The 23758-nt window shown below is 34.0% G+C and overlaps 2 protein-coding genes and 1 long non-coding RNA gene across 7 annotated transcripts in view; 2 read left to right on the plus strand and 1 right to left on the minus strand.

The window, feature by feature from the left end:
* LOC132284018 (UPF0481 protein At3g47200-like) overlaps positions 1-23758 on the plus strand; it is a 74423-nt gene that overhangs the window by 44677 nt on the left and 5988 nt on the right. For 2 of the 5 annotated variants that reach the window (XM_059786078.1, XM_059786079.1), the window contains exon 2: positions 14431-14516. The gene's annotated coding sequence lies outside the window, so the exon portion shown is untranslated. Of the gene's footprint in view, positions 1-14207; positions 14517-19399; positions 21897-23758 lie in introns of those variants that run through there. The other 3 variants (XR_009472186.1, XR_009472187.1, XR_009472188.1) reach the window with 3 other exon arrangements.
* On the plus strand, positions 35-11751 carry LOC132285572 (UPF0481 protein At3g47200-like). The gene is made up of 3 exons (XM_059787766.1): positions 35-156; positions 1994-2390; positions 11288-11751. Exons 2-3 carry the CDS (start codon positions 2006-2008, stop codon positions 11749-11751), a joined length of 849 nt encoding a protein of 282 aa, XP_059643749.1. The 5' UTR covers positions 35-156; positions 1994-2005.
* LOC132284020 (uncharacterized) lies at positions 15555-16662 on the minus strand. Its single transcript, XR_009472189.1, has 2 exons — positions 16530-16662; positions 15555-16425 (listed from the first exon to the last, which is right to left on the minus strand). It is a non-coding gene; the product is annotated as an uncharacterized LOC132284020 (long non-coding RNA).

Below are 23758 nucleotides of genomic sequence, written 5' to 3' on the forward strand. Positions count from 1 at the left end.
CATTATATGTACGATTGTAATTAATACACAGAGGATATGGGCGGCCTGGACAGCATCCTGAGAAATCCTCGGAAGGTGAAATCAGTGTGGTTATAATAATGTAGTGAACCTGAGACTTGGTGAAGTACACAAAATTTCTCAAGCATTGAGGATTTGGTAAGCTTTTATTATTTTAACAATTTTTTATTTTTTTATTGTTTAGCATTTGCTTAATATATATATTTCTTCTCGCGTAATTATGCTAGGCATCAAGCATATTCTTTTACTTTTTCAAGATATCCATCAAAAAAATTTAATGTGAACTCATAATACCTTGTTAATTAAACCATACAAAATTTTTAAACTAAAATAATACTCAATTGATTAGGGTCCATCAAGTTTCATTTTATGTCATAAATGTTCAATTCTAACTGTTATGTTGTACTATAAATAAATTTTCTTATTTAAATAATTTATGAAAAAAATTCATATTAATTTGATGACATATTCTCCATTAAATTTGCATAAATTCACATCTAATTTTTGAAATTAATTGTTTAGATAAAAATCTCTAGTAGAAAGTTTTTAAAAAATTTAATAAATATTTTAATTTTTCATGAATATATTTCATGAAAAATATGGTATTTTTTATGTAAGTAATTTATTAATTTTTCATCAATATATATTGTATGAAAAAGAAAATATTTTTCTACGGTAATAAGTTCAAACTAGTCATAATAAGTTTGATTATAAATAATAAAATATTAATAATAAGTTATTCATTTTAAAAAATGGTAGTTACAAATCTATTTTTTTTTTTTTCATTTTTATGATAAATTGATTCTAATAATAAAATTAGATAAATAGTATAATTAATATTTAGATAGGAGAAAAGATAATAAAAATAATTGAATAGCAAATTAAAATTTTAATAAGAAGCGTTAAAATAATATTTTGTGATGAATTTATATTTAATTGTAACAAATTAATAGTTCAAGGGGACAATTTTTATTTTAGAAAATTACTTGCAAAAAAAAATAACAATTCCAGTGATTTTCTTCACGCTTTACCTAAATATTTTTAAGTGGGAGACCAATGTTGCAAGTCAATGATGGTTAGGTAGACAGTCAATTTCTTGGTGTCTCACAAAAGAATTATTTTTATTTTTTTCTTTTTAGTACCATATATATGTACCATGAGGGCTTCACCACGGCCACTCATTTTTCTGGCATGTTAATTATTGGTGTCTTTCAAGAGAACTGAGTTCTTCTGGCGTTTTCTTCTCATCCTTTTTCCGTTACCTTGCTTTGTTGTCCGAGAACAAGTTCCATCTCTCTCTCTCTCTCTAGCTCTCTCGCTCTTCATATTTATCGCATCACAATTTGATCCAAGTTAACATAGTTTCATGCTGTTGATTTGTGAAGGAATATTCTGCTAGTTAAGCAGAATAATTATATTGAAAATTTAGTGTTGATTTTTTTTTCTTTTTTCGTACATAAAATTTAATATCGATTTCATTCTCGTAATACATATTCCATTAGGAAAATGTTATTAAACATAACAAATATAATTTGTGATTTAATATCTGGAATTAGATATTTCCAATTCTTAATTATTGGCTGCTTTAACATTCTGTACAATAAAGGCATGGAATCAAAACCATTATTCATGCACAACCCTTTTTGTTTTCAAAGAATGTTCTGCATCTTGAGCTCTGCAAGACCGCAACCTAGTCAAGTTGTAGCATGGTGATGTGTACTGTAGTCATTATGCTTATATATATTAATCTGGCAATACGAATATATATGTATATTCACACACACAAAAGATTGAAAAAAAAAAAAAAATCGTAAGAACATGATTTGAGTTGGAGAAATGCTACTATATGTATAATATAATTGCTCGGTAGTAAAGTCGTTTACCAGATCATATATATATATATATATATATATATATAGTGTATATTTTGTGCCTAATGTGTCTTAATTGCGTTTTTTTTCTATTAATGCACTAGGAAATCACATCGATGGAAAGAGGGCACAATAATACAAGAAGCCATGGGATGAATGAGAGAGAAGACTATGTTTCAATTGATATTCAAGAAGATTCTGACATCCCACTGTTTGATTCAATGAGAGAAATGATAGATGGCCTGCCTCCTCTGTCAAATGATTGTTGTATCTATATAGTACCCAAGAGAATGCGTGAAATAAATGAAAATGCTTACGCACCTGGGGTGGTTTCCATCGGTCCATTTCATCGCGGTAAAGAACACTTACAAGCCATGGAAGAGTTTAAACCCAGATATTTTCAGTCATTCCTTAATCGTGCTGATCATCGCATGACTTTGAAGAGTTGTATAAGGGTGGCAAAGGAATGGGAAGAAAGAGCTCGAAGTTATTATGCAGAGTGATGAATTTGTTAAAATGGTTCTTTTGGATAGCAGTTTCATCATTGAGGTCATTTGGAGATTCAATTTCTGTATCGACGAAAATACCAGTTACTTAAATAGGAAACTTTCGATGAGTAATGTAAAACAAGACATGATCTTAATTGAAAATCAACTTCCCTTCTTTATTCTTGAGGGTCTCTTCGATTTAGTCTTCCGAGGATCCTCTTCCTTCGTTCATCTTTCCATCAACTACTTCAAAGTTTCTCATATTATTCTCAGTGACATGAATGAGTCAATTTCAAGTTCTGGAGTAAGGCATTTTGTTGATTTGCTGAGGTTATGTTACTTACCATCATCTCTAAGGCCGGAAGCATATAAAGTGAAATATGTGCAGGTACCAACTGCAACAGAGCTTCAAGGGGCAGGAACGAAATTCAGGCGCTCAAGTAGTAATCTCTAGCTTGACATTGTTGGGATTTATATGCCCTGGCATAGCAAATTCCTATCTGGATTATAGTGACATATGTTCCTGACATATATGAAATATTTATGATTTATATAATTGGTGAATTCAATGTATTATGTTTCGATTCACTATGAAATTGATAGTGTCCCTGTGATTACAAGAAATATTTATATATATATATAAGTGATGGCAATCAATGCATGATATATAAATAGTAATTATAAATTGTTCATAGTCGGTAATTATGGATGGACTCATAATTAATTAAGACTTGAACTGGATCCGCGTTAGGTTGAGATATATTGCGAGAGCCGTCATATGCAATTGCTCCCTATCATCGTCATGACATTTGATTCTTAAGCATGAGAAAATTATAGACTCTTTTATTAATTAATAATTACTTTGATTTGTTCGGCGGATTCTTCGGGATCCTTAGACCGACACTTTGGGTAGTTATGTGATTAATAGTTAGAGGGTTATATTTTCAATATTTGCATCATTGCTACTTGTATTTATTTTGTATTGATTATGGTTGATCACAAAGTAAATTCGAAAGCCTTCGTGTGTTTTTAGACAAAATGATTTATTATATATTTATTTATTTAAATTATTATTTTTTCAAACAAATGTTTTATTGTGATCAAGTCAGAAATAATCAAATTTACCAAAATAAATATATTAATTAAGTAGTTGGATTGATAGCTTTATTTATCCGATAACTAATTATGCATAGAGGGGTCAAAGTGTAATATTAACTTAGAGGTTATTTATTATTTAATTGGAGTTCAATTAATTTCTTTTAGTGGAGTAGAAATTAATTTATGAATTAATTGAATTGGGTTCATGGATCGGGCCAATTATTAATTCATTGTAGCCAATAAAATAATAGGCCCAATGGATTCTCGCTCATAGCCCAACTTGATATTGGAATCATATTAGATTTGAGACATGTAAATTATAAATTGAGAAGGATTCGTTGTTTCCTTTTCTTTACCTTTATGTTGCCTATAAATATACATGATCTATATATATTTTGGGGATGATTTTTAGAAGAACGAAAAAGGAATTTATTTTCTCTCTCTAGAAAATTAGGGTTTATATTCTCATCTAATGGAGGCTCCCACAAGCCTAGTTTTCCAAGGTCATTCATGGAGGTTTATTAGTGATTCCTAAAGGCAAAACAATTACCAAGAAGATGGAGATAGAAGGAAAATGCATCTTGCTAAGGGATCTACAATAAGTGAGAACATTCACTTTAGAGGAAAGATTTAAAGGTTTACTCAGACCTTTGATGTAAGTATTCAATCCATTAATTGAATGATACATCATATTTTTATTTTTGTATAAAACTTGTCTCTATGTGATGAATCAAGATCTATGAATCAAAATCCCTCGAAAAGTTTTTAAAACTTGCACGTTTCCCAACAGTGGTATCAAAGCATGGTTTGATTCATCACTAGAGATCATGATTTTATGAAAACCATCATTTATGGATCCAATTTTGATATGCATATATATTTATTTATTAATGTATATTGATGTATGAATTAATATATTGATATATATTGATATATAATGATGTATGTATAATTATGAATGGATGATGATGTGTGTTTGGGCCATGGATGAAGCTTATAGGATAATTGAATGTAATTTTATCTTTGGATAAATGTAATTAAGGCTTTGATTTAGCCGTTTGAAAGTTCAATGATGTAATTTAATTTTTTTCATTGTATTTCAAGTTGTAAGTATTTTTAAAGCCATGTAATATTCATCAAAGGATGCTATGAAGTTTCAAGAAGGTCCAAAAGGGTTAAATTATGCTTCAGTAATTTTCTGAAATTTTTCCGAATTTTTTTGGAATTTTTTGAGGCTTAATTTAATTTTCTGGGAATTTTTCTGATTTTTCTGGGAATTTTTCGGCGTTTTTCCGGTGGCTGGAGCATCGTTGGCGGCGAGAAAAGGCGTTGGAGGAGGCTGGAATCAGATGTGGTGCATAGAGGGTGAGCCTGGCGCGTGAGGAACACGCGCCAGGAGGTGGCATTTGCATCACATGCTGGCGCGTGCATTGCACGCACCAGCCAAAGTTGTATTACCTCCACGCGTGTGGAGGCGCGTCCAACGTGCCCTGGTGCGTGCCTGCGCGTGGGGGCGCGTCCCATGCGCCCCAAGCTCGTGCCAGTGCGTGGGGGCGCGTACCTTCACCTGGTGCATGCCTTAGGCGCGTATAAGCGCGTGTGGGGCCCTCCGGCCGTGTTCCAAGTGCTGTTTTGCCTCCGCAAGCGCGTACCAGCTCTATACAGGTGTTTACAAGTCGGTGGTGGACCCTCGCACAATACTTAGAGCAATTAAATGTTAAAAGCTGATTCCATTGGCCATTTTATTTGCTTTATTTGTCATTTATTTAATTATGCGATGTATGAAATGCATGGAATAGATAATTGTTAATTAGTTATTATTCATGCATTAGATCCATGATATTTAATTAAATGACTTGATTTATATTAATTAAATTATGAAAATTAAGTGGATCTGATTACTAATTAATTTGAAGGCACTTATTGGGAAATGCAAAATTATTTTTTATAAATTATTTTTAAAGTGTGCTTCAAATTAAATATTAGTGAATCATTTAAAGTCCAAATATTTTCTAAATTTAATTGGATTAAAATCAAGACGTTTTGCATACATTATATCATGAAAACCCTAATTATGAATGATTAAAATTGAGTGGGAGCGGGGATTTTTATACATTGCCCCATGACCTTCATTATTAACACCATTGTAATTAGGTCTTCAAAAATAAGGCCCAACGCATGATTTGAAGAGTCTTAATATTACAAGAATGGTTATCTCATGAAAATAATAATGTTAAATGTTCATTGTAATTAGATCTTTAAAAATAAGGCCCTACGTATGATTTAAAGAGTGTAGATTATAATGACAAGATATTTAATGTTTTATGTTTCATTAGAGCATTAATAACATTATACACTCAATCTAAAATCAATAGTGTTAGCTCCCCAACGGAGTGGTCTATACTAGGTGATTTTAGAAAGACTAAACATAATCGGGAATCATTTCATATAGATAGACAAGACATTGTCTTAAGAAATATGGAAATGATGGGATTTGCCCGCCAATAGCAATAATGAACTTCGCCAACCGAATAAGTTATTGGCGTATTGGTTATTCGATTTTTCATGCAGTGGTTAAGGGACCCACATACTATTTTAATGGAAGTGCTCGCCTAATAGTAAATGAATCTCAACAATAGTAATAATGAACTCTTCGAACAGGATAAGTTATTGACATATTGATTGGTTGATTTATTATGCTACAGAGTTGAGGGACTCGCATTAATTAAAAGGGATTGTTCACCAATAATGATAATGATCTCTTGTTCGATTGAGATTTATTATATTATGTGGTTAACAAGCTCATTTTAATTTTAAATATGCATGACAGTATTAATAATTCACCTTGCATATTGTATGAATGCATTTATATTCAGATTAATTATGTCTAATCCAGTTTATCTGCTTGCTTACATATTCAATGTAATTGGATCTCATTAATATTGACTGAGAAAGGAACTTAGATATTTTATTCACAATGTAAGGGTACAAATGTATTTACTACTCCTAAACCTAATCCTTTTACTTTAAGATACCCAAGAGAACATTAATGCTTTGAATAAGTGAAATAAGGCAAATGAGATGACTTGGTGCAATATTCTAGAGTTTACCTCGAATACGCTCCAAAGCTAACATTTACATTATTTTATGTTCTTCAAGCATCATGTTAAAATTCAATAAGATGTTTTGGTGAGATTAGATAGAGAGTATGCCAAAGTACTATGTCAGACTTGAATAGCATCAAGATAGCCTAAGGAACTCCAGTATGAAATCGAATTTTGGAAAATGATTGTTTATTATTTAAAAATAAGCTGGAGATCAATAGGGCTGACTTGGGTGGTAAGTTTTAAGTTGACATAATTATTGCCTTGTTACCAAACTCGTTCGACTCTATTAGAGTGAACTAAATAAGGAATCAGTTTGAGTTCACACTCGCTGATATTCTTATAGAATTGGTAACAGATGAAGGGATAATTAAGAGTATGGGCGTTTTTATCAATCTAACCTAGTCTATACCATCTTCTTCTAGGCCCAAGTGGACTGGCAAAGCAAAGAAGAAGGATGATAATAGGACTAGGCTAGCACAAAACATGGGTATTCAAAAAGGTTAAAGGAAATAAGACAGTGTATGTTGAGGGCGAAGGAAATTGTTTCTTTTGCCGCTAACTATGACACTCAAAGACGAACTGTCTAAGCAATGACGTGGCATAGGAAAATATATATTTAATCATTGAGCCATGTTATGTGGTTGTATCTATTAATTCCTGATGGATAGATTCTGGAGCCACTAAACATGTTTGCAATTCGTTGCAAGGATTTCAGGAATCCAGAAGTCTCGATGATATGAAATATATTTGTACTTGATCCGATGATAAGGTTGTAGCTAAGTCAGTAAGAGTATTACATCTGAAATTAGAGAGTATGAGGATATTAGTATTAGAGAACTATCTTTATACACAGAAGTTAGACACTATCTAATTCTTGTTTCACTTGTGGCTTATAAAAACTGTGTTGTTATTTAGTAAAATTGGTTTTATAAAATTGAATAGATATGCGATTGCTTCTGGTGCATTGAAAGATGGTTAATATACTATAATCACAAACTCTTAAGATTTGCAGGATGTAGAAACTAATGTTGCATCTTCTAGATTGAATATTAAGAGAAAAATTGTTATTCCCGACTCATTGTATTTTTAGCATCTATTTTTGGGTTGTAATCAGTCAAAATGAGATTCAAAGATTGGTCAAAGAAGGTCAATTACCTAGTGAGGCAGAGGAGCCTAAACCAAACTTGTGAACCCTGTTTTGAAGGATAGATAACTCTTAGGGCTTAATCAGCCAGATGAAATAGACAAAAAGGACAATTGGAGTTGGTACACATTGACACGTGTGGTCTTATGAACATCCAAGCAAGATTACTCACGTTTTGGATAAATTTACCTGTTGCGATACAAGTCTTATACTTTTGGTATATTCCGAGAGTGTCAAGACTGATGTGGAGCACAGATTAGGTAAACTTATCAAGAAACTTCGGTCTTATCGAGGATATGAGTATTTCTTGGGATAGTGCAAAGACTATATGGTCAATGAGGGTGTTGTGTACCAGTTTTTCGCAATTGACGCTAAATGCATTTAGGTGTCAAATAGGAATAACAGAATTCCACTTAACATGGTTAGATCTATGATCCGTTATGCCACATTATCTCTTTCATTTAAGAGTTTAGCGTTAATGACATCGATGCGCATTATGAACTGCATTCCATCTTAGTCTGTCTCAAGGATACCGTTGAGCTGTGTTTTTGACTAAATCTTAGTTTGAATCACATGCACATATGGGGTAGTCTTGCACATGTGCGCTTGATATGGACAAGTAAGTTGGAAACAGATCATACGCATGATAGATTTGATAGCTACTCTAAAGGTCACTAGGACGAATTATTTTATGATCTCAATGATAAAAGTTGATTGTTTACACTCACTGTTTATCTATAGGAGAATCATATTATGAATCATATACCTAGTAGCATAGTGTTAGAGAATATGGAATGAGTACCAGATGTACCACATATGAACACACTTATTATAATAGAGATTGAGAATAATAAATGAATTCCTTATTGATGCGTCAGCATCATCTAGTACACAGATTCCTGCATCGGTACATTAATGTAGTGGGAGGATTATTATCCAATCCGACAGAATCATGTTTTTAGGTGAGACCATTATGGACATCCCTGTTAAACATGAGTTGGACCCAGTAAGCTACACGGAAGCGTGAACCGATATGGATACAGATCGTTTTGGCGAGTTACTATGAAATCAGAGTTGGAATCTATGTATTCTAATAAATTCTGGGATCTTGTAGAACTTTCTAGTAGGGTGATTCCTATGGAAGGCAAATTAATCTACAAAAAGATACCAGAAGATTTTTTAGTGAATAAATCATGAGTGTACAAGGGAATGTCATTATTTTTCTGATTCTATATTTATATATGACATTCTACTCATTTAGAATGATGTGGAAGTTTTGTCATCGATAAAGAGGTAGTTGTTCAATTACTTTTAAATGAAGGATTTTCAAGATGTAAGCTATATTTCTAGGATCAAACTTTTGCAAGATTAGGTTAAAAGGAAAATAGGCTTATCTTAATAATCCTACATTGGAAAAGTTTTGACCAGGTTTGGTATGCATAACTCAAAGAATGAGTTCTTACTTTATTGATATGGATTGCTCTCTTTAGTAAGTAGTTTTCCAAGACTAGCAGAGGAGATTGAGCAAATGAGACTGGAACTATATGTTTTTGGCATATGGGAGTCTCATACATGCCATGGTCTATACCGAACAGGACATCCGCTACATTGTAGGGATAGTCAGATGATATCAGTCCAATCCTGGACTTGATAACTGGTCTGTTGTGAAAAATATCATTAAGTACCTAAGGAGAACCAATGATATCATACTATGAGGTTCATGACTTAGTGTATGTTCATTTAATGGAAGGGAAATCAGTTGGTAGATTGTTAAGCAGATTTCAATTGCTGACTCAAATCTGTAGGTGGAATACATTGCAGCCTTAAAGGCGGCAAAGGAAGCCTATTGGTTTGATCTCACTGATTTAGAGGTTGTGAAGTATACTAGCCTGCCTATTGAGCTATGTTGCGACAATAGTGCAGAAGTAGTCCAAACCAATGACTCAAGATATACTGAGAGGAAGTATCATGTTCTATATGATATTGTCCGGCAAGAAAATGTACTTGTAGCCAGAACATTGCATTGGAATATAACTTTGTTGATCCATTATCAAAGGTGTCATTGATCAATAATTTTGATCATCATCTGGATAACATTGGTGTTAGGTGCAATTTGAATTGGCTATGAGGGCAAGTGGGAGCTGTTGGGATTTATATGCCCTGGCGTAGCAAATTCCTATCTGGATTATAGTGACATATGTTCCTGACATATCTGAAATATTTATGATTTATATAATTGGTGAATTCAATGTATTATGTTTCGATTCACTATGAAATTGATAGTGTCCCTGTGATTACAAGAAATATTTGTATATATATGTAAGTGATGGCAATCAATGCATGATATATAAATAGTAGTTATAAATTGTTCATAGTCGGTAATTATGGATGGACTCATAATTAATTCAGATTTGAACTGGATCCGCGTTACGTTGAGATATATTGCGAGAGCCGTCGTATGCAATTGCTCCCTATCATAGTCATGGCATTTGACTCTTAAGCATGAAAAAATTATAGACTCTTTTATTAATTAATAATTACTTTGATTTGTTCGGCGGATTCTTCGGGATCCTTAGATCGACACTTTGGGTAGTTATGTGATTAATAGTTAGAGGGTTATATTTTCAATATTTGCATCATTGCTACTTGTATTTATTTTGTATTGATTATGGTTGATCACAAAGTAAATTCGAAGGCCTTCGTGTGTTTTTAGACAAAATGATTTATTATATATTTATTTATTTAAATTATTATTTTTTCAAACAAATGTTTTATTGTGATCGAGTCAGAAATAATCAAATGTACCAAAATAAATATATTAATTAAGTAGTCGGATTGATGACTTTATTTATCCGATAACTAATTATGCATAGAGGGGTCAAAGTGTAATATTGACTTAGAAGTTATTTATTATTTAATTGGAGTTCAATTAATTTCTTTTAGTGGAGTAGAAATTAATTTATGAATTAATTGAATTGGGTCCATGGACCGGGCCAATTATTAATTCATTGTAGCCAATAAAATAATAGGCCCAATGGATTCTCACTCATAGCCCAACTTGATATTGGAATCATATTAGATTTGAGACATGTAAATTAGAGATTGAGAAGGATTCGTTGTTTCCTTTTCTTTACTTTTATATTGCCATACATGGTCTGTGTATATTTTGGGGATGATTTTTAGAAGAAGGAAAAAGGAATTTATTTTCTCTCTCTAGAAAATTAGGGTTTATATTCTCATCTAATGGAGGCTCCCACAAGCCTAGTTTTTCAAGGTATTTCATGGAGGCTTATTAGTGATTCCTAAAGGCAAAACAATTACCAAGAAGATGGAGATCCAAGGAGAAGGCATCTTGCTAAGGGATCTACAATAAGTGAGAACATTCACTTTAGAGGAAAGATTTAAAGGTTTACTCAGACCTTTGATGTAAGTATTCAATCCATTAATTGAATGATACATCATATTTTTATTTTTGTATAAAACTTGTCTCTATGTGAGGAATCAAGATTTATGAATCAAAATCCCTCAAAAAGTTTTTAAAACTTACACGTTTCCTAACAGACATAAGACATGCTAGGGGAGTGTTGGAAATCCCCAAATTTACTGTAAATAACTCCACAGAATCTTTATTTAGAAACCTCATGGCACTTGAGCAATTTCATTATCGATACAACAGCTACATAATTGATTATATTCAATTCATGGATGGCCTTATTGACACTGCTAAAGATGCCGAATTACTTATCCAAAATGAAATTTTGGATAGCTACTTGAGCGATTGTTCTGCCGTGGCAACTCTCTTTAATAATCTCACCAACGAAATGATATTGTGGACTCCCAACTATTTCTATTATGGTATAGGTGAAAAATTGAATGAATATTGTAGGGATCCGAAGCACAAGTGGAGGGCAACATTTACAAGTGATTATTTGAGCACTCCATGGAAAACTGCTTCAACCATTGCCGCAGTGATCCTGCTTGGACTTACTCTTATACAAGCCATATGTTCTATAGTCTCCCTTTAAATGACTTCCATTCTGCATTGTACTGATTTTCCTAATTACTAGTTTTAGCATATTATGTAGTTTATTTTCAAAATTGATCCATGTTGTCTTTCATTGGTGGCATTATCTAAATTTTTCCTTTTAGTCTTGAGAGCAATGCTTGTAATTTTCTTTTTTCAGGAATGATGTTCCATTTGAGTGGAAAACTCAGAGCTCCAAGTTCTACAGAAGCTAATATTTCTGTTAGAAACATTTATGTTATTTCACATCATCTGAGCACAATGAAAATTTATTCTACTTGATTTCCAAACATCTAATGTTTTGCAACAGGCTAATTTTTAAATGGGTAAACTACAATTACCTTCGTTGAGGTTTGGACTAATTGTAAAAAAACAGAGATTTGTCATTTTTTTTTGGCAAAGACCTCCAATGTTAGATTTTATGATGAATTTACTTATCTCCTTATATTATTAAAATGATAAAAATATTTAAAATAGTAAATGACCTTTTTGCTCACTAATAATTACCCAATAAAATATATATGTATATATAGATACACAAACATATAACCCAATGCCATCACTGACCTGTTTTTTTTTTTTCTCCTCCCTCTCCTCTCCTATGAAATAACAGAAAAAAAAATTGCATGTGAACCAAACTACCCCTTAGAAGTTCAAAACCCATATATTTCAGTTTATCTATCAGTCTGCAAGAATCAAAAGTTCAAAACCTATTACCTATATCAAAACCCATATTGGCTTATATCATTTCAGATTGTTCAAAAAACCAAAACCCATTTCTTTTAGTTTCCATCACCCGCTGTTCCAGTTCAGGTTCACCGTTCACAAGCTTCAGCCACTGTCTCTCAACTCTCAAGCATGCCCCCCTCTCAACTCTCAAGCTTCGCTGTTCATTTTAGGATTGCAGAGAAGGGCATGGACGGCAATAGAGAGAGAAAGAGAAAGAAGAGAGAGGAGAGAGAAAGGAGAAAAATAAAAAAATAAAAATTTTATTTCGGGTTTTGAGTTGGGTTCGGGTTGAGCTCGAGCCTAACTCGAATATGTCTGAGTTTTAACAAAACCCAACCCGAACATGATTTGTGAATATAAGCCCCAATTTCAAAATTTTTGGGTTGGGCTGGGTTAGCCCGCCCAAGTTGCAACCCTAGCAAATAGTTATGCTGGATGAAAACCATGCATTTGATGTCTTAAGAAAATGATTTTTTACCGGGACAAATTTTGATAGGCAAAAGTAAAATATTGCTTACCTCTTGTTGAATAAGTCATGTTTTCTGACCATCATTTTGTCAATAATATGTCACAAAGGGTTTTTCTTTTCCTATTTATTTCCCAACCCTTGGCGAAAGGTCATGATTTTATTAAGAAAGAAAACACATCCACGTTTGCAGAAAAAAAGTCCTTGAGACATCAAATGCATTATCATGACAAATATAATCATAATAAGTTTGATCCAGAGGGCTTGCCAATCATAAAACTGTTAATTTGCTTGGTTAAGAACAGTTTATTTCACGAAAGCATAAATACACTTAGTCTGACTTCGTATTTAAACTGACTACCGAGTGATCTTTGAATTTATAAGTGATTACAGAGAAATGGTTAAAACCTTCAAAATTGACAGACTTGGCGAGGTTGGGACACAAAAATCAACCAATGTTCAAAGAAAGAATGTAACTGAAATAATAAGGAATACTGTAGGATCATCTTATAACCCAAAATACATAATACCCCTTTTTTTCAAAACCTTATAGAAGGTACTCTGTTTGAGTTTGGATTAATTAATATAACCTATAAATGATTATTTTAGATAAGATAAGATTACAAAAATATTTTGTCTCAACTCTCAACAAAAAAATATTTTGTCTCAACTCTCAACAAATTAAGAAACAACAATCTGAAATGGCAAATTTAGAAGTGAAAACACATTACTCTAGTGAGAGTACAAGTTATAGCTATTAATCTAGACCAACAAACAACCAATGGTAACAAATCTTCATCCATAGAATAATATGAAATGAGTGAGAATACCAAGTAATTATCATCCAGAATTGACTACTATTGCTATAACATATAAAACTTATTAAATCTTAACAATTAATATTGTTTTAATCTACAGAATAAGTTATTCGAATATAATTTAATTAATCGATTATTCAATTTGTATGTTAATTCATTCCTAACAATTACATAGGTTTAAAATAAATGATTTGATAGAAAATAAGTTTGCATAGCTTCTAAGTGAGAAAACCCCTATTGGGCTTTTTATATACAATTTTGGTTTTTCTTTAATTTTTACTTCCTTGTACCATGGTGATGAAAGTTCTCTTTTTTTACGTGGTAATGGTTAGTGGGTTTAGTAGTTAGAGGGGGAAGGGGAAGAGTTAGTAATTAATAACATGGATGGCTCGAACATTGGTATTCACACCAACCCGTGAGACTCGCCCACCACCTGGCCTACAAGGCACATCCATGAAAGTTATCTTATTGTTTAGCAAGAGATGGATTACTTTTGTGGTCCCTAAGTGACAGAGATTGGGCTATGTATTTTTTTGTTTTGAGTTAGGGTTTAAAAATAAAGAAATATAAGTGGGAGACCAAGGCAGCAAGTCAATGATGCTTAGATGGACCATAAATGGTAGCTGGTAAAACATGGCCACTCATTTTTGTTGAATGTTGGATGCAGTTAATTATTGGTGCCTCACTCTGGCTATCTGTGTCTCTCAAGAAAGCTGACTTCATCTGCCGGTTTCTTCTCTAGATCCAGCTCAGGTTCTCTCACTCTCTCTATGTTTCAGTTTCTTTGTTCAATTTCCATAAAGACCACATTATATTTGAATCTAAGTTTGCATGGTTTCATACTTGTGATCTCTATTTTAACACAATAATTATAAACGGAACAAGTGGGGGGGGGTTCCAACTCTTAATCCTATTACTACTATATGATGATGAAGACATATGGATTCAAATTTTATACCTTGTCTTAGTTCTTTTTTAAGAATTTTCTGCATCTTGAACTCTGCAACCTTGTGAAAATACCAAATATGAAACATAAATTGGTGATAATTTATTAGATGGACTTCCTCACTTGAAGATGTATTAGACAATAAATTTTTTATTTTTTTATTTTTTATTTGTTGGCAAGAACTCATCCACACATTTATCCTTACTATCCACAAATCATCTCCATTTTGAGAGATGCAGAAAATATCACTAGGCTACACAACATTTAGTGTATTAGACAATAATTAGTAAGTACTAAGTCACGGTGCAGTATATTTTGTTGGGAATTTACAGAAATTCATTCATACACAATAACATAAATATAAGACGTCTCATTTAATACAAAAACATGTTCAAAGATAGAAGTCTTATAACATGAACTCAAAAGATATCATTACACAAATCACAATACTTTCAATAATATAATGAATATTACAACAATTTTAATAAGTTGAACGAAAAACATTTTGCAATAATGAATGAAAGAATGGCACGGAATATTATTTGATCAACACAGACTTTCTATATGATTTGTCATAATTACAGACGACACCCTTTCTGTTTCGAAAATTACGCGAACCTCCCTTACTTTTGAAAATATCCTATATGAACCTCCCTTATGTGTGACGGACTGTTAAATACACCAACGGAGCTGTCAAAATTACTGAAATACCCTCTCCTTGACATCTAAAATTACTAAACTACCCCTCTCAGTTATTAAGTAGGCATGACATCAGCTTGTCATATTCTCCAAAAGCAAAATTTCAATGAAAATTTTCATGTGTATGTACAGAATAGAGAACACCATTAGCTTTGAACTGATCATAATGGATCAAACAAATCGATACCAATATTATGATTCAAAACCCTAATCACCTCAAATAATAGTTTACTTGAACCAAAAAAACATAAAAATTGGTTGAAAAGGAATACTGAATACTAATCTAAAGAGACTACCACTGAAAATAGAAAAAGTGGTCGTCATCAATTGAGCCAAATTAGGCTCAATTGGAAAATAATTCTTAAGAAATTAAAATTATAAAATCCTCTAATCGTGTCCAAAATTCCATTTAAAAGTGGTTGATTGCCGCATCAATCTTCTTGAGCCCTCTTTCGTTGATATTGCATTCATGAAGATTGTCTTAAAATCCGTAAACTTTAAGAAGAAAGTTATGATCAAAACTGCCGCCGCCGCCGCAATTCCCACTCTCTCTGCTTCCTCCGATGAAGAAGTGGTCGCCAATATATTGCTGGATCTTCTGATTCTCATAGAGGCCCGTTTGCGGTGGGGCACCCAAAGGAGGAGATCGGCGCCGTTACTGCCTCCGCCGCGGAGAACAGAAAGAGGGCCCAAAGTCATGGTCGAGTCTACGAGTCCAGCTATGCCTCTTTCTTTCCCGCCGAGTGAATCCGACGAAAGGCCCCAGCAGCACAAGAACCCTCCGACAAAAGGGTATTTTTCTTAATCCTTACATCCTTCTTGACAAAGCAATTCTCAATAAAGACCCAATTTGTTCTTTCTCCTTAAAGAATTGGGCAATTCCCATCAAAAAAATTCTTAAAAATAATCACTTTTCCATTCTGGCCACTAAGCAGTTCCAATCTCCGATCTCGGTGAGTCTTTGCCTTTGCAGCTTCATCGATTGCCTCTCTAATTCATCCATCTGTTTCAAAATTTCTGTAACAACAAATCACACACACACAGTACATTAGTCTACAACAAACCCAATCGCAAATGTCAAACCCACAAACCCAATTGTTCGCAGCCATCGTTCCTTTTACCGGAATCGCGCAGAATTAAAGGGACCTAAACTTCTCTCTGGCCGCCGTCCTCGTCATAACCACCGTGTCTTCACTGTCGGCAAAATTTCTAATTTCTGGTATTTGCTGCCGATCAGAAGCTTGCTTGTCCAATTTTTCCTAATATATATATATATATAATACTCCGTATCAGTATATATATATATATATATATATATATATTTAAAATATAAAATGAAATTATATAGATAAGGGTATTTTAGGAATTTTAGTAAAAATAGTAGATGACATCATCAATTTCCGTCGTTGACTGGCGTTGACCGTAACGGAAGGGAGGTCCGTGTAGGATATTTTCCAAAGTAGAGGAGGACCGCGTAATATCTGAAACAGGAAGAGTGCTACCTTTAATTATGGTAAACCATAAGAGAGGTCTGTGTAAATTACCCTTAAATAAAATATTATACTTGTATAACAGTATAAATAAATTAAAGTTAAATTAGATAAGAGTAAGAAAAATTAGTCTTTGAACTTGAGAGGAGTGTTATGCACTATCCTAAAATCGATACTTCCACTCCACGTGCGGGTGTCATCTTGTTTTATATGTGCGCCTAATGTAATGTGTCTTCATTGCTCTTCTAATTCATTATTAATTAGGAAAACAGAACGATGGAAAGAAGGGACAATACAACAAACCAGGGGAATGAGAAAGAAGACTGTAGTCCATTTCCACTTTGTTAGTTGTCCCCTTCTCACTTTGTGGTCCATTTCCTTTCGTGTCTGATCTGTTTTTACTATTTTACCCTTAACCGCTTACTTGTAAACTCCAATTGCAAAACCTCATCTCTCTCAATCATTGATAGACACAATCTTTCATTCGAGGAAGTTGGATAATTTAGGAAGACTTTGAGTAATTTAGCCTTGGATTTTGGGAAGGATAGAAAAATTTTCCTCAGAAAATGGAAAAAAATTAAAATAAAATAATAATAATAATTGGCGGGAAATGAGATAGTGAGCAAATATGAACTAGTCTTCTGAAATTCAATCCATGTCACGACAGGTTTCTTAAATAATCTCACCTCAGATGTGTTATGAGAAATTAATTTGCAATGACAGGTTGCTTTAATAGTCTCACCTCAGATATGTAATGGTAGACTCAGAATTACTATCATTATATATGATATTTGTGAAGACTAGTGGAATGCATATTGCAAGGTTCTTTGGCATTGGTGGAAAGCACCTTGAAACAAGATTATTTTAACACTCCGTAAGAGAATTATTTCAACAATAGCTACAAATTTGCTTCTTAGCCTTACTCTTTATAGTTCCGAACCCCAATTTCTTCTAGTTTAATGGACATTAATGTCCTGACCTTCCTAAATATATCTTTAAGCTCTATACAATACTTTCTTTCTTTTTTTCCTAGTTGGTACTCATACATATATGTCTCTTCTGAGACTTGAACCCCTAACCTCCCATTGGAAAGTAAGAGGTTAATATCGCTAGACCACTGGCTATACAATACTTTAATCATAATGAGCTTATGATGTGCTTATTTAGTCTTGAAATTCAGAGAACGAATATGAGAATTCAAAATTCTATTCGATATTATTCACGATGGTATTACATTCAATTTATAGAGTAATATCTAGCTAACATAGGTAACTAAATATATAATAATCAGGAAACTAATTACCTACCAATTAGCCCTAAATCAATAAGAAAATAGTTCAATCTTACAGCTGTACAATAGGTAAAATCTCAACACTCCCCCTCAAGTTGGTGCATAGATGTCACACATGCCCAACTTGTCTAAAATTTTTGAAAACACTTGATTTGAGACTTCTTTGGTGAGAATGTCGGCTAGTTGATCTTCAGATCGAATCTTAGGCAACTCTGCAATTTTTCCATCCAACCTCTCCTTAATGAAGAATCTGTCTATTTCGACATGCTTTGTACGATCATGTTGAACTGGATTATGGGCAATATCACATACTGTTTTATTGTCACAATATAATCGAATCGGTTGCCTAGTTAGATAACCCAAATCCCGCAAGAGAAGTCTTAACCACAAAGTTTCACAAAGTCCAAGGGTCATACCTCTGAATTCAGGTTATGCACTCGAGCGAGCAACAACATGTTGTTTCTTGCTTTTCCATGTAACAAGATTACCTCATACAAAAGTGAAGTAACCAGAAGTAGATTGCCTATCATCTATTACTCCAGCCCAGTCAGCATCAGTATATGCATCTATATTTTGATAACCAGCATTTTTAGTGAACAAAATTCCTTTTCCAAGAGCAGATGTCAAATACCTCAAAATGCGCATAACTGCATTCATATGTTGCTCTCCAGGATCATGCATAAACTGGCTAACAATGCTCAATACATAAGCTAGATCCTGTCTCGTGTATGCTAAGTACATCAATCTCCCTACAAGTCTTTGGTATCTTCCTTTATTAGCAGGTACTTGGTTGGACTCAACACATAACTTCAGTCCTTCTTCCACTGGTGTCTCAGCTGGTTGACATGCTGTCATACCAGTTTCTTGTAATAGATTTAAGGCATATTTTCTTTGAGATAGAAAGATTCCTTTATTAGATCGAGATACTTCGATCATAAGAAAATATCTCAAAGGACCTAGATCTTTCATTTCGAATTCTCTGGACAAATACTTCTTAAGAGCCTTCATTTCTTCAGGATCATTCCCTGTAACCACCATGTCATTTACATATACAATGAGTGCAGTGATCTTACCCTATTGTTTCTTTAGAAATAACGTGTGGTCTGAATTGCTTTAACGATAGCCAAAGGCTATCATAGACTTTGTGAATCTTCCAAACCATGCTCTTGAAGATTGTTTCAACCCATATAATGATTTCTTTAACTTGCAGACCTTCCGACTATGCTTTTCGGGTATCACGCATCCTGGTGGGAGATCCATGTAGACTTCTTCAGATAATTCACCATGCAGAAAGGCATTCTTCACATCGAATTGTTGCAATAACCAATCCAAGTTCGCAGCTAAAGATAACAAGACCCGAACTGTGTTGATCTTGGCTACAGGTGCGAACGTCTCTGTGTAATCGATTCCATAGGTTTGGGTGTAACCTTTCGCCACCAATCTTGCTTTAAAGCATTCAACTGTGCCATCGGCTTTATACTTCACAGTGTAAATCCATCGATATCCAATTGGTTTCTTTCCTGGTGGAGGATCAATGAGTTCCCAAGTTTCATTTTTCTGCAAGAATTTCATCTTCTTATTCATAATTATCTTCCACCTATGGTCAGCTAAGGCTTCCTGCACACTGTTAGGAATAGATACAGTATGGAATTGATTTACAAATGACAAATTTGATTCTGACAAACGATGGTCCGACACATAATTGCTCATGAGATACTTAACTTTATTAGAAAGTTTGGGTATGTGGGTTTAGGAATACCTCTAGTGTGACGCGGTAAATCAGGAACATCCTCAACAGGCAATTGGTCTGATATATCAGTGCGAGGGACTCGAACTCGGACGATGATGGAGTTGGCGCCATACTTTCCATTTCTCGGCATTCATCACCACTATGATCCAAACTTATACCACTTGAATCCAATTCGCCCGACTCCTGATTGGTTGGTCCAACTTGTGAGTCATCAACACTAGAATCGCCGTCCTCAAAAGTGTGATAATCAAAATCTAGAGTCTGAATTTCATTCTAGTACTCCCCCTGAAGTTCAGACTCAGAGGAAAAATACATCAAGTCTTTATGGAAGACAACATCCATTATGATAAACATTCGTCGAGTGGGAGGGTGATAACAGTGATACCCCTTTTGCTCGAGGAGTTAGCTTGTTGCGTTGATGCTTATGGAGGTGAACAAATGCTACACAACCAAAGACATGAGGAGGTAGATTGGCGACGGTTGGGGCAACAATTACGTCAGTGAGAGCCTACAATGGTGTTCAGAAGGCAATAGAGCTAGAAAGTACTCGATTGATGAGATATGCTACAGAGGTAAGTGTTTCTCCCCAATACGATAATGGCATATGCACTTCTGTCAATGAAGCATGAACAACCTCCAACAAGGGTTGATTTTTTCGCTCTGCAACCCCGTTCTGCTGGGGTGTATTGGAACAAGTGGTTTGATGAATAGTTCCATATGCTTCCAAATACTGCTGAAAGTCAAAACTCTAATATTTTCCATCATTATCACTACGGAGAACCTGAACATGTGCATTGTATTGAATTTCAATCATTTTATGAAACTTCTGAAACAATAAGTTCACTTCACCTTTGGACTTTATCAAGCACAACCTGGTCATCTTGGTACAGTCATTAATAAAAGTAACAAACCAACGGGATCCACCTAAAGTAGTGACTTTGGACGAACCCCACACATTAGAATATATAATCATAAAAGGAAGTGGACTTTTATGCAAACATAATGGATATGAAACACGATGGCTCTTTGCTAGTTCACAAACATCACAGCGGAAACTAGAAACATCACATTTTTCAAACAAACTAGGAAATAATTTTTTCAGATAACCAAAAGAAGCATGCCCGAGACATCGATGCCACAACCAGATTTTAGATTTGTTTCTCTCCCCCTCAGAACCATCCACTGTTAAGGCTTGTCGTAACTTGTCAGAACTTTTGGACAGCAAGTCCAAGTAATACAGTTTCCCTCGCCGAATACCACAACCAATCGTCTGCTTTGTTTGGATGTCCTTAAACACACAAAAATCAGGCCAAAAAATGACAACACAAGATAAAGCTGTGGTTATTTGGGAGACTGACAAAAGATTAAAATCTAAAAAGGGAACAACTAAAACAGAATCTAAATGCAGATGATCAGTGAGTGTCAAAGATCCTTCCCTAATAACTAGGGTCGAAGTCCTATTGGCAGTAAAAACAAATTTGTGTGAGGATAAAATAAAAGGTGAAACATGTCTAGAATCAAATGTCATATGATCTGTGGCACCAGAATTAATTATCCATGCACTATTAGCAACATGTGTAGAAATATTGAAATTCTTACCACAAATATCTGTTGTCTTAACAACTGTTGTAGTGGAGGGCTTTGTTGAATTCTTCTTCCAATGGCGAAGATCCCACTATTTCAGATATCCCACAAGTTTGAAACAGCGACTTTTGGTATGACCAGTCTAGTTGCAATGAGTGCATTTGGAGGTAGACTTGTGTGCTCTAGATGATTCAATATTTTTTTCACGCATTTTTTTTTTTTTTTTTTCGGAACTGGTTTATCACAGAACCAGTTTTCAAATGAGGATACAAAAAATTGGTTTAGTTTTGAACTAATCCAGAATTGGAATAGGAGTACACTTGTGGCCAAACGGTTTTGAATTTTTTTTTTTTTTTCAACTTTTTTTTTTTTGATATATATATATATATATAGATATTAAAAATGAAACAAAAAATTTCAAGAACAAATCATCTCTGTTAAGAGACAAAAACAAAAAAGAACAAAAAAAACTTAGATGAGAGCCGAGATGGCAGATTCGGCAAAGGAAAACGATGGCCGTGGAGAGCAGCCGGCGATCTGATGATGGAGACGGCGACTAGTTCAGTTCAGCAGCAGAAAGGCGGCTGGTTCAGCTAAGGTGGATACGGTGGCAATGATGGAGAAAATCCGGCGAGGAGAAGAATCGGCAAAGCTATGGACAGCGGTTCGGCAGGTCGTCGCTGCAGATCCGGCGACGACTGATAGCGATGCAGATCCAACGTGGGCGAAGGACGGTGATTTTGATCCGGCAATGGCGATGCGGCTTATGATGGCTCGGCTTGTGAAAGGGAAGATGATTTTAGGTTGGCAGATTGGTGAAAGGGATGATGGGTATAGATGTATGGATGACTGTATGGGTATGTATGTATGAGTCTTTAAATTGTGTTTGGGTATGTATGTATGGGTCTTTGAAATAAATTCAAAAAGATTCAAAGCTACGGTTCAATGATGGTTCTGATACCATCTTGAAATTCAGAGAACAAATATGAGAATTCAAAATTCTATTCAATATTATTTACGATGGTATTACATTCAATTTATAGAGTAATATCTAGCTAACATAGATAACTAAATATACAATAATCGGGAAACTAATTACCTACCAATTAACCCTAAATCAATAAGAAAATAATTCAATCCTACAGCTGTACAATAGGTAAAATCTCAACATTCAGCAATCTAATCAATCTGGTTTTTTTTTTTTTTTTTTTTTTACAAACTAAAATATATATTTACCCCCTTTGATTTCGTATTTTTACAAGATTAATATAAGCACTTGGCCTAGTAAGTTGCACAATGCGGAATGATTGTGGAATATAATATGGATTAGCATCTTAGAGGGAGTGAATAGGTTCAACTTGTTCTTTTATCCAATTTTTACTTAAATTAAATTTATCGAAATAAAAATAAATTAATCAAACCACAAAGCAAAAATAAATGCTAGTAAAGTTAGAGTGAAACCGGATTTTAGCGAGGAAACCAATTGAAAAAACCTCGAGAATTTTTTAGATGTTCCGAGCATAAACGATCCATTATATTTGAAGCAATGTACACCGAACTTTAACTCAGGCTCACACCCCTTCACTCTACCAAGACCCAACTTGCTGAACACTCCTGGCTTTACGACTCCCCCGTCCAACAACTCTCGACTTCAGACTTACTCCTTGAACCTCGTAGAAAGATTGCCGGTAGATCAACAACACTCTGCGAATGTCTTGACTCCTTTAAAGTGTGATCTAAACACTTTTCTTCTTCAAATCTGAATTTATTGTAAAAAGGGATGAATTCTGCTTTCTCTGATTCGATCAAAATAAGAACAAAACCTTAAATCACTCATGTGCATATTGTTTATGCTCTCAATGAAAAATACACAAAAATCTCACAAAGATGGCTCTCAATTAAATCAGAATTTTATATGCAAAAAGCCGTAAAACCCTAAAACATGTTTTTATAAACTTTTGAAAACCTAATTTAACTTGGAAAACAAGTCAATTTCGTTCATGACCAATATAGTAAAAGTCTATGCACAATAGGAAGTCAACAGATAGTAGGAAACTAAGTTACCAAAATCCGCTGAAGACTTTGAACTGGTTTAAGTTGGCCAGTGAGTTTTCGAGGAAAACAACTTTGTCACTTGAACCCATTCAGGGTGGTTGAACCAGTTCAAGTTGGTTAGACTTGAAAAACACTAAAAAGTGTCAAAAGTTGAACTTGGTCAAGAGACTTGAACTAGTT

Source organism: Cornus florida, unplaced genomic scaffold (genome assembly GCF_030987335.1).
Source record: "Cornus florida cultivar Cherokee Brave unplaced genomic scaffold, ASM3098733v1 CherokeeBrave_3.0.0_Hap2_Chr11, whole genome shotgun sequence".
Taxonomy (NCBI): Eukaryota; Viridiplantae; Streptophyta; class Magnoliopsida; order Cornales; family Cornaceae; genus Cornus; species Cornus florida.

Bases quoted from the DNA above. Each gene is read 5' to 3' on its own strand.
- LOC132285572 (XM_059787766.1), top strand. From the start codon at position 2,006: ATGGAAAGAGGGCACAATAATACAAGAAGCCATGGGATGAATGAGAGA. The intron at 2,391-11,287 runs GATGAATTTGTT...GTTTCCTAACAG, and splicing joins TCGAAGTTATTATGCAGAGT to ACATAAGACATGCTAGGGGA.